We start from the raw sequence: 16,942 nt of genomic DNA, 5'->3' as shown, positions 1-16,942 counted from the left end.
ACATCTTAATCAGCATCTTTCTATAAACACTAAGCCCTTGATGCTTTTAAGCCCTCAAATGTTCCTAACACAATAAAACAAAAACTGGATAAGCCCTTACAAAACGCTCTTCCAGAGAAACTTGTCATAAAGTCCATATATGTTCCTTATCGTTGTGTACCACATTTCACATCCAATTTCCCCTCCATTGCATCAAACTATTTTCCAAATAATCCTCTTAAATTTCGTATTAATTTGAACCCGTCTAACCCCTCTTGGTCTCTTGCAAGTGATTTTCGCTCCCACTTATTTGTATAATATGATCATCTTGTATGTGGCCAATTGCCTAACATTGTATATGTTTATTGTTAATTTAATTAAAAGTTGATATTACCCAACTTTTCAATAATATATGATATATATTTAACCTTTTAAAAAAATGAATTATAAAAAAATATGCAGCCCTATATACAGTGCAAATGAGCACAAGCAAAAAACACAGTGATAATGCATGAAGTGCACAAATTAAACATGAACTTAAATTTAAATTCATATTTTTAGTAAGGGTAAATATCAATGATTGAAATGACCACATCTGAAATACGCAGAATAAATTGCAAAAGAAGCTTCACATTAGCAAGTTTTTCATGTATCAAGAATTTTGATATAAGTTTGATCATAAATTAGAACACCGGAGCTTCAAAAACAAACCCCTTTGGATGAGAAATTAAACACGCTAAAAATTTATTTTTATTTAAAAAATAATCAAATTATTTTAGATTTTCGAAGAAAGAATCAACACATTTAGCTATATTTAGAGAACAAAGATTAAAAGTGTTATAAAAATAATTTGGTGACTTTAATACACACGCATATTTATTTAAATTTACACATTAGATCTGTATGTTTGCTTGCATAGATCTAGGAAGATAGTAAAAATCAATGACCTGGATTATCTTCAGATAAGATGAAAAAGATCCAATTCAAATTGATCTTTTTCTCTTGAATCAGATTGAACTGGAGCTAAGCATAAGCCAAACTTGAGCAAAACTTCATACTTTCTCATCTAATGCCCTTAAAAAGGAATGCAAAGGAAAAAAGACCAGTCCAACAATAGCATGTTTATTTGTGCAAGGATTTGCATGAACTAAAGTATATGCCACACAAGTTAAAGAGGAACGGAAAGAAACCAAGTTGAATTTTAACATTTAAAGGTTACTGTAATAATATCTTCAACATGTATATGCAATGTGTTTGGTAATTAAAAGGTTCTTTGATCAAAAGTATAAATCTAGAGTGTCAGAATGTATTCTTCTATAAGGATAATAAAAGATGTGATGCAATTTTAAATATACTAATGAAACAGAATGCTTAACAACAACAGCCCTTGTAATAGACTGAAATTTTAAACAGGAAATAGCAAAACTACTTTAATGTATATAATAGTGAAATGAACTTTCTGAGGCTCACCTGAATTGGCAACTAGCAAGACTGGATGTTAAACCAACTATGTGATCGGCAATCTCTGCTTCATCCATACATTGTCTCGAGTGCACTTTGGTAAAATGCGTTGACAAACTTGCCAATGCCTGTATGGGACAATATTTAATAAGTTCCAAATATATAAATTTTTGGGGAACATTTTTTCTTGCAGTTATAAATTGGAGCAACTATTTCCCCTAACATTGACCTCCTCAACAGGTGGCCGCTTCCAACCGTTTAAGTTTGAAGAATCCTTGTAGCGACTTTGTTCACTGCAAATTAGAGATGAAAGACGCTTCAAATAATTGAAGCAAAAATTGCAAAAAAAATTATTGTAAATATCTTTGGGAAGCTCATTTATTGAATTTGAAATATATTATGAGGTATTCTGTTGATTTCAAAAGATCTACCAATATCATGTGGGATCTTATAATAAATTATTATCTTCAAATTCATTCTTTGTTACCACTATTTAGGGAGCCTTAAATGAAAACATTTTATATCCCATAATCACAAGCAATTAGAGATAAAGAGGAAAAGATAGAGAGGAGGAGTTGCCAACTGAGAGAATGAAAAGAGGGGATTTTCTTTGGGCGGTTGTAGGAGAAAGAACTTTTGCTTATTCAAGAGGGGCTACTAGTTTCAGTTCCATAAAAAGAAGAAGCTTTTATTCACAATGGGAAGAAACACCGGCAACATACAAACAAAAAGAGCAAATAACATCTTCTTCTCCAGATTCAATCCTTGTCTTCAAAGCTGGTGGTTTTGTCTTCACATTTATTAGTATGGTAAAAATGGTTATCTTCAGCTTCATGCAAAGACAAATTATTGATGTACCCATCCTTGAAATTTTAATTAAATAATTGATCCGGATTCAATCATGGATGTAAGTAAATCTCACTAAACTACATAGACTTGTGTATCTTAGGTTTATGATCTTCAGACTGTCCCGTTTCCATTTAATTATTTTACTGCTCTCGCTTGCTCCCTTGTTCCCCCTCTTCTCTCAAACACTCGTATGTCAGGCTTTGCTTAAACAATGAAAATTTCTTCAAAATTTCCTTTCATTGACATTTAAAGAAAATAAACTAAAAAATTAATAGACTATTTAAAATTAAAAACAGCTAGATTCCATAATCAAATTGAATGCCCAAAAGCCTCGCCCAATGTACCATTCAATGCAGGTTGATGGTTGAAACAAAGATTAAGATAAAACATCATATTTATCAATAAATTGCTTTAGAAAAAAACTAAACTTCTGCCATATCTTTGTAAAGCTAAGGGCAATGGTAAAATGACCTAGTAATCAATAGCAATACATTTATAGTTTAACTAAGGGGTTGTTTGGTTCTCTATAAAAAAAATGCATAGTAAAATAGAATACAGTGCATTATAATTACAGTGTAGTATGTCGTTGGTTGTTAGATTGTTTGTTAAGTAAATACAGAAAAATTTTATTGAGCTAAAAAAATCAATGAATACTCATACTCCTAAACTATAACAATACAAAGAAAAAAAACAATATACATGTCAGTTAAGCTTTTTTATAAATCAATATAAATATTTAAAATGCTATTCAAAGAGTTTATATCAATATCATATCATTATTATTTCATGCACCATCTAAAATTTGTGTCAATTAAGACACATCAATATCGATATTCTTTTTCATATACGTGTATGTGTATATTAGTGTTCTTCATCTACTACCATCAATGGTTGACTCCATCATAGTCAATCATGCACATACAAACATCCAATAAAAATATCTTTCTAATAAAAAATATTCATTTCTCATTTTGCATAGTAGTTAAATCATTCAATAATGATGTGCACACATACCCTTCCTTCAATATGAACAAAAATTCACTAGAACTCAAAATCATGAGTTTGAAATCATTTATCAGATAACTAATTAAAGTACTAACTAATGCATTCGGTCCAAAAGAACCAAAATGCCACTATAGTAGAAGAATATGATTACCACCTTACTAATAGACAATATGCTTGCTCACGACGTCGATTCTTCTAAAATGAAACCTCTAAACGGGATAAAAATTTAATTAAACTATTTAAGTATTTAATTTATGAAATCTTGTTAAAATTGTTATTTAATAAGTATTTTACTATTATTAGTATTACATTATCATTATCATTATTATTATTAAACTTTAATATTAAATAAATTTAATATATCCTACCTCTGCTATATGCACTACCCGCTCTTCTTCTTCTTCGAGACTTCAGTTGCATGGCTCTTCCCAGAGCAGAAGAAATAGGTACCGCCTACACAATCTACCTTCTCCTTCACACCAGCGGTACCCACAAACAGTACTTCCCTTCATTCGTGGCTTCCTCTGCACACAAAGATGGCATAGCTTCCTTCTCTCAGCTAGATAGAAACGACACCGATGGCGCCCCTTTTCACCTCCTTCTTTGTTGATTCGTTCATCAAGATCGAGTGCGCAAAAACTCCCGCACTTGCCTCCTCTGCACGAAAGTGGCGTCATCTCTTCCCCCGCTCGACATCGACGTCGAAACCTCCTGCCTCTCCTCTGTTTGACGACGTTTCCACCCGTTCGAGACCGTGACGCCTCTTCTCTAGTCTCTGCAGGTAGGTAAAACTCACCATGTCGCGTGATTTGTAAAGCGAATATGCATTCCTGGCTTCTGTCCCTTTGCTTCCTCTTCTTCAGATGTTCGTTTCCTCTCCCTTCTTTGACTAACTGACTTCTCACTTCCTCTCCCACCTTTTTGGCTCTTCGATCATTCCTTCCCGATAATGGAGTGTTACAATCTTCCCTACTTATAAAAATTCAGTCATCAAAATTTATAAACAAACCTTAAGTTAATTTTCATTAAACATGTCAACATTAGCTATCCATAAATTTACATCGAACTCCATTCTTCTATAATTTCAGGTGTATCACTATGTCTGAATAGATAATAACTACTACATTGAGTTAACTTTAATTTTTTTATAATTTTTTTTATAATTATCATATACGCTTTATCATCAATATTGTATTGATTAATTCTAAGTCATTGCTCTGATACCACTTTTGTCACAACTTGACCCAGGGCTTGAAATTAACTAAGACGGGAAATGGACGATCGGACAGTGGAAATTAAATTTCTATATTCGTCTACAATTTAATAAATGAAATAACCACTAATCAAACTAAATTAAAGCAACATATTTAAAAATTACTTTGTTACTGGTTGTTCGGGTCTTATATAAACTTTATCTCTTCTAACGTTCATTGTTAATCACTTAATTAACTTATAAAGTTTGTTTAAGAGCTAAACAAACCAGCGAATACTCATACTCCTAAACTATAACAATACAAAGAAAAAGAACAATATGCATGTCAGTTAAGATTCTTTATAAATCAATATAAACATTTAACATGTTATTCAAAGAATCTATATCAAGATCATATTATTATCATTTCACATCTATACAAATGTCACAGAAGCACCGTCTAAAAATTATATCAATTAAGACACATCAATATCAATATTCTTTCTATATACGTGCACGGTATTTTAGTGTCCTCTCACTAATACCACCTAGGGGTAACTCCATCATAATCAATCATGCACATACAAACATCCAATGAAAATCATTTTTCAATAAAAAATATTTATTTCTAATTTTGCATAGCAGTTAAATCATCCAATAATGCTCACACATACCAATAAGTCCACTAGAATTTAAAATCATGAGTTTGCAGTCATTTACTAGATAACTAATGAAAGTACCGACTAATGCATTCGGTCTAGAATAAGCAAAATATCACCGTAGTAGAAGAAAATGAGTACTCACCTTAATGATAGATAATCTGCTTGCTCATGACGTTGATTCTTCTAAAATGGAACGCCTAAACATGATAAAATTTGATTAATTTAATAAGCTATGTAAGTATTAAATTTATGAAATCCCGTTAAAATTGTTATTCAATAAAAATGTTATTAGTATTATATTATTATCATTATTATTAATAAGTAGTATTATATTATTATCATTATTATTAATAAGTTTTAATGGGAAATTAATTTAATATATCTTACTTCTGTTATATGCCCTACCCGCTCTTCTTCTTTTTCTTTTTCTTCTTCTTCTTCATGACTTTGGTCGCGTGGCTCTTCCCAAAGCAGAAGAAATCGGTACCACCTCCACGATCCACCTTCTCCTTCGAACCATTGGCGCCCGAACACAAAGTTTCCCTTTGGTCGCGGCTTCCTCTGCACACGAAGATGGCACGACTTCCTTCTCTAAGCTCGATAGAGATGTCGACGCCAAACAGCGACGCCGCCCCTCTTCTCCTCCTTCGATTTGTTCATTAGGATCGACTGCATAGGAACTCCCGCACTCGTCGCCTCCTCTGCACGATAGCGGAGACACGTCTTCCTCCGCTCGACACCGACATCGAGACCTCCCACCTCTTCTCTGCCCGATGATGTTTCCTCCCGCTCGAGACTGCAATACCTCTTCTATGGTCTCTGCAGGTTGGTAAAAGTCGCCTTGTTGCGTGATTTATAAAACAGATACATCTTCCTAGCTTTCCTCCTCTCGCTTCCTCTTCTTCAGTTCTCTGTTTCCTCTCCTTTATTTGAATACCTGACTTCTCACTTCCTCTCTCACCATTTTGGCTCTTCGATTCTTCATTCCCGGTAACGGAAAGTTACAATGAGTTTCCAAAAAATTTCTATATATACATAACACCTAATTCCTCTATTTAGGTATTAAAAAAAGAAAGTATTTACGTACATAACACCTAATTCTTATTTATCTAACGCTAATCTTTATCTTTTAATCTTTCAGTCAATGCAAGTTCTATGTTATGAAAACACAATTACATAGGAATCTGTCATAGGAGTTGCACTCGAGTATGCCACAATTATAAACTGTGAGAACTCATGGATCTAGCATCCTATTTCAAGAAAAATAAAAACAAATTCAAGCTTCATATTTGTCCAGAAGGCTATCGATGAAAGCAATAAGCATTTTGAGCTTGCTACCCCTTCCGATTCAATCCTAGCCGTTCATCTTGATGACAATGGAGTCGACCACCCGCTTGAGCCGCATGATTGAAGTAGAGAACCCCTCCTAATTCCTGAACCACTTCCACTGTCATCGATCCTATTTGCAGCCAAGCCCTAGGATCTATTATGACAAAGACGAAGCATCACATTGAAGACAGTGCCCCATGGCTTCTTCTACCGTTCCCACAACAATTTCATGATGCAATAAACTTACGAAAACTTACAGATATATAAAACATAAGCAAATATTTTGATGCAATAAATTAACTTATAGAAGTGGTGAGACAAAGAATAGATGGAATATCAACAGCGAATGATAGTTGGAAGCATGAGCGAGGTAGTAGTAACCAATCGAAAGTATGAAACATGATAGGCTTTCACACAAAATTACGGGCGAGTGTGAGGGAGACAAAGGCGAGCAACTACGTGGTAAAATGATTTTACGCATGATTTTGGCCGGGTTTTAAATGCGGAGATTATAGCCTGTTCTCAGATTTTATAATCCGATGGGGGTCTCATTTTACTTTACTATTGATGATTAATCAACAACAAAAAATTAAATCACCTATATTTATTTTATTTTGCAGCTATTTTACATCGTACCAAACTACCCCTAAATATAAATTGAAAGAAGATTGGGGTATTTCTCTCAAGCATATGTATTGAAATAAGACATTCTTATTTCAGAAATCAAGAAAACCTTCAGCTCCATTAAAAACTGACATGTGACATTTTGATCTGGTGTGATTTGAGATTATCATTCTATAATAACAGATAAAAATGGCTTTCCAGCATAAACATGGATTATAAAGATAATCCAGTAAGTGTCATAACAATAACAATCAGCATTCAATAGTAACGGCAGCATAAACCGACATATAAAACAACATATACAATTTAAAAGTAAAATTTCAATTATTCAAAGAGTGCAAAAAAAGTGATAAATTTGTAGCAAACTTACATACTATGGAATCAATTAAGACTCTGAATTCAAGATTCCAATTACATAACTTGATGAAAAAATAGTTCTGAAATAATAACAAGTTGAGGGGGATTCTACAACCAGAACTCACCATTTATTTATGTAACTCATCAGCTTGTTTGTTAGATAACATATTGTGAATAATGGATACTGGCTCCTAACTGTATGGACATGATCTACGAGGGATTCCGTGATTACGAGATCACAAAATTCTTCAGCCTGGTATAGAAGTAATATGTATGGAACATCTGATGTCATGTTTGAAAGCTGCATAAGATCATGAGTAGAAAAATCTCATAATAAGCAAAAAAAATACGCTGTGTGCAATTTTCTAAGGAGTACCACATATGCTGTACAAAGGCTACCTTATCACTGGGTAAAAACTCAAGATTAGATTTTAGCAGTATGAAGTAAAAATATATAAATCGTTACTAAATCTTCTTGATTAAGAACTACGGGAAGTAAAAAAATATGATGCATAGAAGCCAGATTTACTTGGAATCCCTCCAAGGAGATATATTAACCTTACCCAAATAATTTTGTAGGAATTGATCAAGGAAGAATAAAACCACTCGCTTTCATGGTTCTTGAAATGAAGGCTAGATTCTGAATCTTCATTCCATTCATCAACTTCTTAATCAATACATATTGTTGTGGTAGCGGCCATAGAAGAACAGGAACTCCTGCTAGTGAACCGGCCTGCCCAATTAGGGCTGGCCCGGGGTAAATATAGGCCGAACGGCCTAGGGGCGGGATTTTGATGGGGCTCTCCTCCTTCCTTTTCTGCTTCTTCATATGGAAGTGTTTTAATGGCTAATTTCTAGATATTTCTTGCCTCTCCACCCCTTCATTTTGCGTGGGAGTTTCCCTCTTTATTTCATTCATTTTATTATTTATGTAAGAGTCTATAAATTGTTGTTTTCTGATTGTAGGAGGGGAGTTTCGTTATGTTTGCTTTCAGAAATTCTGTGTGGAGTCTTTTTCCCCTTTGTGAGTTGTATATGAGGAGGTGGTGGTGCTCCGGTTGCATCCGAGGAGGTGGTGGTGCTTCGGTTGTATCCTAATCCGAGGTGGTGATGTAACTCCCCTTGTTGTCTTCCCTAACCCTTCTCCTCCACTCCCCATAGCCGCCCACCTAGTTGTCCAGCCATCCAATCCTTCCTCTATCCTTCCCAGCACTCCCAATCGACTACTCCTCACCCCACTCCCGCTGCCCTTGCTGTCCAACACCTTTGAGCCAACAATCCACCTGTAGCCGGTCACCTGCATCCCTCCAGACTTGTTGTCCTCACAATTCTGCACATTCCCTCGCTGTCATCAACACTCCATTGTTGTTCCACCATTCCAACACTATCCCCGCACCTGTACTGTGTTCCCTTATAGCCTCCTTGGTTGTCCAGCCATCGAGTCCCATCTCTATCCTTCCCAACACTCCCAATCGACCGCTCATCACCCCACTCCCACTGCCCTTGTCATCTAGCACCTTCCAGCCACCAATATGTCTGTCGTTGGTCACTTGCGACCATCCATATTTGTTGTCCTTGCAATTCTACACCTTTCCCTCGCTGCCATCAGCACTCCCTTGCTGCCACCACCCTTGCCAACCATCCTGAATCATCTAGCTAACCTCCACCACCTTTGAAATGCACCTTAGAGGTGTTTGCATGTGTCGTTTATGTTTTTTGTTGTTATTTTCAGTTGTGTTGTATGGTAACCTTCTCTCTACATTAATGAAAGTTTGTTTTAAGTAGTTCATTGCTTTTCTACTAGTTTGGGTATCATTCGGTATCAGAGCTAGCTCAACCCTAATCCTATCCTAGGGTTCATTAGCATCCACATAAACCAAAACTTTCTTTCCTACCACCAAATATCATCCTTTCCACAACTTGAACACTAACCTCACCAAAATTTTTCTTTCTTATTCCTTAATCCCTAGCCATATCGCCATTGAGATATATACCCGAGCCTTCAAGGGAGGAGATACGAAAAGAGATCCGCCGATTTCAGCGATGGATTACGGACATAGAAGATGAGATCCAATGGGAGGCTATCCTCGATCATGATCCGAAAGGCCAAAGGGGGGACGAGAAGATATGAAGATGAAGCGGGAAACACAGCGTCAATTCTTACCAACTTATTACAGCCAAAAGTTGCAAATTCTAGTTTCTAAAGTGGAAGGACAGCATCACCAAGCGACCCCCCATGCTACCATCCAATGAAACCAATTGAATGTTTGACTTAGCAAAAAAATGTAGCAAATGTCACGGCTTTAGACACATTGGAGCAGAACGCACATTGAGGGGAGTGATCTACTTGCCGAGCAGGGTGTCATCAAAAAGTTGGGTGAAGACACCGTAGCACTGAAAACGATGAGGACATAAATGAGGATAACCCACTTCCAGTTGAGGAGAGCAAGGTACACTTACTCCCAGCTGAGCATAAGGAAGAGACACCACCAATTTCAATTGACCACGAGATAGAGATTGCAGCTGAGGTAACATTCACGTCCCTGGAAGATAGTGACCCGAAGTTAATGGGCAGTCTAGCAGTGTATGAGATTACAGTGCCTCGAGCTAATATTTTGCAGACTTTGAGAGGAGCATTAGCAGACCCGACCTTGGATGTCTACAAGAGTTATGAGTTTGAGGAGCCGACATCAGATATAGGGTCATCACAGATAAGGGAAATGCAGATATTTCAGATTTATAGACCCCCTCCTGAGTTGGCCCTACGGAGGGAGGTCCAACATGTTCGAAGAGGATTCATTTTGTCATGCTTGAAATATTACGGGGAGTATTTCAAATGTTAGATTCAGCTCAGCAAAGTACCCATCAGCAGATGTCCAGACATGAGTAATGAACCTCAGCTTTCAAAATGTGCCCTAAGAGTTTGAGGCGGGTGAAAATTCTTCAATCGGATTCAAGTCCTATCACTGAAGGTGTCTAACCTAAGTGGTCGCTACTGAGAGCGGCACGGCCTGCCACAGATTTCATCCCAAAATTGAGTTCTCCTGACATAATTGTTACTGACCACCGCACGCCATGCATGAGAAGTGGAAGGAGAAAATTTCAAATGTAAGGTCTTAAGAGTTGCATAGCGGGAACCCACATTTATATTCAGCGTCCGCTAAGGATGTGCCAGAAGAGGACGGATACCTATTCTACCGGAATGTGTTGTGGAATGACAATACCGAAATTATCAACCCACCAGGGGACTTGACGTCATTCCATGAGAACTAGAAGTTTCGACGAATGAGGCCGAAGCTCCCCTAAACTTGGGAGACTGATGCATGAGCAGAAACTGATACGGAAGCACGGGAGCGGCCACGGGAGTACGTGAGCGGGGTCCCCCTCAACAAGAACTCCCGCTAGTGAACGGTGCAAAGTAAACCCAGGTCGAGTCGCCTGGAGGGTGGGACTGTCTAATTTAAGGATATTTCTTGTCTCTCCACCCCTTTCTTTTGTGTGGGAGTTTCCTTCTTTATTTCTGTTATTTTCTTCTTCATATAAGAGTATAACTTATTGCTTTTTGATTGTAAGAGGGGAGTTTTGATATGTTTGCTTTCAGAAATCCTGTGCGGAGTCTTTTTCCCTTTGTGGGATGTATCCGAGGAGGTGGTGGTCCTCTGGTTGTATCCCACTTCAAGATGGTGAAGTAACTCCCCTTGTTGTCTTCTCTAACCCTTCTCCTCCACTACCCATAGTCGTCGGCCTTGTTGTCCAGCCATCCAGTCCCTCTTCTAACATTCACAGCACTCTCAATCGACTGCTCCTCATCCCACTTGCACTGCCCTTACTGCCCAACACCTTATAGCCACCAATCTGCCAGTTGTTGGTCACTTGCAATCCTCAATACTTGTTGTCCTCGCAATTCTGCACCTTCCCCTCGCTATATCAGCACTCTCTTATTGTCCCACCATTCCAGCCCCACCCCCGCACCTGCACTATGTTCCCTTATAGCCTCCTTGGTTGTCCAACCATCTGGTCCTTCCTCTATCCTTCCCAACACTCTCAATCGATTGCTCCTCACCCCACTCCCGCTGCCCTTGTCGTCCAGCACCTTATAGCCACCAATCCGCTACAGCAGGTCGCCCGCGACCCTCCATACTTGTTGTCATCGCAATTTTGCACCTTCCCCTCGCTCCCATCAACACTCCCTTGCTACCACCACCCTTGTCAACCATCCTGAACCACCTAGACGACCTCCACCGCCATTGGAATACGCCTTAGAGGTCATTTATGTTTTGTGTTGTTATTTTCTGTTGTGTTGTAACCTTCTTTGTACATTAATAAAAGTTTTTTTTGAGTATTTCATTGCTTTCCTACTAGTTCTGGTATCACATATAGAACATAATAACCATCTCCATTGACTTGAGGCCATTGACATGACTTCACAATAATAATGCAAGCAAAAGAAAAAAAATAATAAATAAATAAAGCAATGTGGTTTAATCTTTCTTAATGTGATCAGTATCTACTCTATTGTACAGCATTCCCATAATACACTAACAACGGAAAATTAGTCCAAAAACCCAACATATTCATCATGCCTTCCTAATCCTCATTCATTCCTGTTATTCCTACCCTCCTCTCTTCCCGAATATGATTAATAATTTAATTATTGTAGATTTTTTTTCAAATTTTATCTATTTAATTACTAGGATTAAATTGATTTTAAGATCGATGGTGCTTTTGTTAAAAGTTATTTGGATGTTGATTAGATTTCAAATCAATATTGGGGCAATGCATGCACAACTACACAACTTGGATCTAAGAAGAAACAATTACCAATCTCAAAAAAATTCATTCATTTATTCAATCTATCTAAATGTACAAACAACTAGTATTCTTCATTAAGGAAAAAAAACAACGATTAAGTATAGATTGAAATTAGCGTTATACAAACACATTCTATTAAGGATTCCAATAACAACTCGAAACTAATCTTCACCACATCAAAGATCATCATCTAGTCGATTTGTTGATGGTGAATTTTAGGATGAAGCTGGACTCTAACACTATAATGTAAAGCAAGGGGATGGAATATTTACGATACCCTTAACGAGTTGAGTCGGGGAGGAAGGAAACAAAGGGAAGTACAAAAAAGGTATTAGACACAATCTAAGAACAAAGGGATAAGGATGCTTAGCATCATTTTCATTTCAATAACCATAATTCTCCGTTACAAGATGCCTTGACCATTGGCAAATTTTAGAAAAGCAAACCACAAAATATAAAACTAAATAATCAAATTCAAGGTAATTTGAAAAATAATCTTATTATCCATGACAATATTAATAAAGATTAAAACAACTAAAAAAGAAATATAATGATTGTTCAACAAAAATATTGATTATCCTTGAGTAGAGATTAATTAGGAATGATTGGTGAGTCCTTGGTTAGTTTTATGATATTAAGCATAATCAAATTAATTTAATTAATGAGAAATATAATTAACAAAACTAAAATTTATTTTTTAAATTTTAATCTTAATCAAACTTTTGTAATTAGATTTAAATGCATGCTAATAAAAAAAAACTTGTGGGTTGGATCAACACCAATCTGACTTATTAACACCCTAAAACAATCAAATTCATCGCAAGCCACAACGTAATCATCTTCCTATGATCGCATATGCACACCCATTTGTTATCTCACTTGCATGAAAACCCTAAGCAGCTATTCACTCACTCGCTCGCTCTCTCTCTCTCTCTTTCTCTCTCTCTCCGTCTCTTTATATGCGCACGCGCATATAGCAACTCATCTTCAAACCCATCTCTAGTTCTAATCTCCAACTCCAACGTCTCTCTCTCTCTCTCATGTATCCCTTCTACATAGTACTCCTTGTTTCCTCTCTTGCAAGCATCGCTAACCATCCCACGAAAGCGTCCTCTTTGAGCGTGTTGCAACATGCCCTCTGTCACCACCCCAAGCATCGCTCTTACACAATTTTGCCCTCTCTGCAACTAGCCATTAAGAGGAATTAGAAAAACCAAGAAGGATGATGAAAAGAAAATGGAGAATGACAATATTGACTTGAGGAAGTAGTTATTGGCTAAGTTCGTCAGGTTTAGCTAAGATTGATCAAGGATCAACATGAAACTAAACCCAATTAGCCTGATTGGAATGAAATAAGTTTCACATAAATTAGGACTAGGGTTACGCTAACTCTGATATCAAATGATATTGGAGTTAACTCAAACAAAAAAACAAGATATTATTATTGAAAGCAAATAAGAAATTACAATCAACACATTGAAACGGAAATAATTACAAACTCGACACACAAACTCAACTAGAAGTCTGAGCAAGATACAGCTTGAACGTTACTCCAGCCTCGCATATAGCCTTTGAAAAGAGAAACAGAGATGTTGGAAGCTGCCCCAATCAAAACTCACGTAAAAACTGAAAACCTAAAACATACAAAAGTAAATATATGTCCAAGTTATTTAAGATTGGACCGCTGTTGAAAGGAGGCACCAAACTAAAGAGGAAAATTTGATCGGTTCCTCTTGCCTGGACCGCTCAGTCTAGGCGTTGGAGCGTAGGTTAGTTTCGCATGCATGCGCCTCGTGTCAGAAGCTCAAGATGCTCCCGTGTTAATGCCACTCCTAGCTCAGTTCAACCAGTGCCCTAGTCTTGACTCTATTCGTAAGAAAAATTTAATTGCCCATGTCAGCAGTATTCGTAGGAGTTTAGAGCAGAACCATTCGCCTCTTCTTCGTTAATCAACCAATTGCCCTCTCAGATGCGTACCGGTAGGACTCCTTTTTCTCAAAAAGACCTTCCTTTTTTCTAATGTAAGAGGCCCGACGTTGGTCTTTTTGAAGGATCCAACGCACGCCCTTCTATCATCAAGAAGCCAGGATGACCCGCACGAGCCAACTCATGGTGGTGACGCATAACAGGAACATCTTCTTTAGTCTCCTCTTCCTCTGCAAAGCTGCTCCTTAACATCGACGGACCTACATCATCGAGAGTCAACGAGAGGTGCATGATTGTTATAATTCGATAAGATATGAAACCTCGCATTCTATCCTTCTCGGCTACTTTCATGAATAAAAATAGGAAGATAATCAATTAATCGTTAAAGAACTCTGAGAACTATGAGTTCAGTGACGAAAAGAATAAAAAACGAGATGTTCACCTTCCAACATTCTTTTCAAGAACTCAAACGAGATTGTATCGCTCGACATCAATCTCTAACTTCTTCAGAGCCTAGCAATTTTTACCCCACTCAGGAGGGCACCAAACATACTGTAATGATTCGGTCAAGATTTTCCACCTACTCTTGCTACGAACAAAGCAGAACCACTTATTCTAGTCAGTTGGCATTTTACTTGCAATGTTGGACAATGTCAAACAAGGTGAGAATGTCACCATGCCATCGTCATGCACCTTCGGAGGCAAAACCTACAAAAATTGATCGGTAGACCAGAATAGTCACTCTGAGCGGGCATACATAATGACTGCCACCACGCTTGTAATAAAGTTAGGGTTGATCTGGGCAAGCACAAGTCCAAATAAGTTCAAAATGTCCTCTACTTCCTTGCACAAAGGAAACCTCAAACCCGAGTGAAATGATTAAGATAAATGCATATCTCATGCTTGTGGACGTTAATGGGAGCGGGAGCCCCATCTCTCCACACATTCCTTAAAATAGCCGCATTATTGAAGACGTATAACGACTGCAATTTTGCCAACATCTTGTCGTCCATCTGTGATCCTTTTGAGAGCTTGACCTACAAGAAAGATGTAGCACTTTTCTTCGAACTAGCCACCATCTTCAGAGAAAAAACTATAACAAAGAGACCAAAATAGTGGAGCTCGAGCAAGCAGGGAATACAATGTTACTCAAATTTTCTTCTCATCTAAGGACAGAAGCATACTGCAATTTCCGCCAAGATATTCACAATCGGGATATCAAGAGACATTGGATCTCAAACGAATTATAAATAGCTTTTAATAATCAAAACCTTTGCAAAAAAGAAAGTCTGGTTGTTAGAAAAGGCACCAAATGACTCTATTACAATAAACCCAAAAATGGGCTACAAGACACAGCAAATAAAACTATTATTCCAGGAGAGCACACATCTACTAATAAAAAAGGAGTAAACCATTATTCTTTACATCATCCAATGTAATAACTTCTGATTGGAGAAAATGTCAGACGACAAGCCGACAACTAGATAGAAAGCTATTCAGATTATTTGACTCAAGATGACGTCGAAGCACGGATAACTCCGTCTCTGTCGCCTCCAACTCTCGTTCAAGGATAGCAGAACTTTCCTCCAATATCACCTCTAACTCGGTGATCTATTCGCGTGACTTCAAGTTGGTCGCCACCTATTTGGCCTCAAGATCAACGATGTGCTCCCTGCCCCTGGCATCCCACCAGTTCTCCCTAACTTCTAAGAGGACTTCCTCCATCATGACTAGATGGCTCTCCAGATCACCTTGCTTAATAGTAAAGATCGCCTATAGTGCAAGCAAAGTATTTGTTCGTAATTCGTCGGGCCACCAAGTATCTTCAACCGTAGTAAACACCATTTTGGGATCCAGAATAGTATCCCCCTTGTCGACACTATTTTTGGTATGGGGTTTGCCCGTAAGAAGCTGTCGGTCATCGGAATTGAAATCTCGTTGCCCGCTTCGAAAGTACGTTTTAAAAATTTGTGTTTTGAAAAAGATGAAGTCAAACTGACCCCATAATTTTCATAGTTTAGATGAAAGAGCAATTTACCTCAAATCTTGTATCTATCCCGAAGGATTAACACAAGAGTTGAGGGTGAGGCTTGATCAAATAAACTAAAGAAAGTTATGACATCCGTTTGGTCTGCGAAACAAATGTATTGGTCGACAAATTCCCCTATTTAATATAAGGAATTAAATAAAGTTTATATTATGCTGGGTTCGGAAAAAGCTTCCTATAAGGGCAAGCCCCTATAGTTAATTACATCATAGATAACTGAAGTTACCTAAGAATACTCTCGATAAAAATCAAAAAAATTTACCTTCAAGGAGTTCAAATGGTAAGGACATTTCAAAGATATCGGACTAAGAAGTGTGAAGGGAGATTGGTTCAAATTTGGAACATTTTGTTTTGGAGTCCAAAGGAGGAAACACTGGAGGATGTCACCAATTCGAAGGAGAACTTCAGTGACTTCCCAAGCTATCTTATTATTTGGCTTCAATTTAGAAGAAATCATTTAGATGTTTCATCCTGCAATTTTTTATTTATTAGGATTTACATTTGTGTGAAGCAATCAGCACAAATAACCTTGAAGATGTGAGGATTTAGGTCATGACGAATGACAACCTCGGAATCCTAAGGCAAGTTAGGGCTTAGATTGTACAACAGAATTGTACAAATGCCTAAAAGATGTGTTTGAGGATTTATGTTGCACTAGGAAAACAACCTCAAATTCCTATGGCTTTGTTGTTTAAAGCT

The 16,942-nt window shown here is 37.3% G+C and overlaps 1 protein-coding gene across 1 annotated transcript in view; it reads right to left on the bottom strand.

Annotated features, from left to right (window-relative positions):
• LOC110031653 (crossover junction endonuclease EME1B) overlaps positions 1-16,942 on the bottom strand; it is a 45,259-nt gene that overhangs the window by 15,118 nt on the left and 13,199 nt on the right. The window contains exons 7-9 of the mRNA XM_020734978.1: positions 7,584-7,759; positions 1,670-1,733; positions 1,450-1,568 (exon numbers count right to left, since the gene is read on the bottom strand). Coding sequence (XP_020590637.1) covers positions 1,450-1,568; positions 1,670-1,733; positions 7,584-7,759 — 359 coding nt within the window. The remainder of the gene's footprint in view (positions 1-1,449; positions 1,569-1,669; positions 1,734-7,583; positions 7,760-16,942) is intronic.

Source organism: Phalaenopsis equestris, unplaced genomic scaffold, assembly GCF_001263595.1.
Source record: "Phalaenopsis equestris unplaced genomic scaffold, ASM126359v1 Scaffold000840, whole genome shotgun sequence".
Classification (NCBI taxonomy): Eukaryota; Viridiplantae; Streptophyta; class Magnoliopsida; order Asparagales; family Orchidaceae; genus Phalaenopsis; species Phalaenopsis equestris.
The sequence above is the reverse complement of the archived record's forward strand: the minus strand, read 5'-3'. Positions and strand labels throughout refer to the sequence as shown.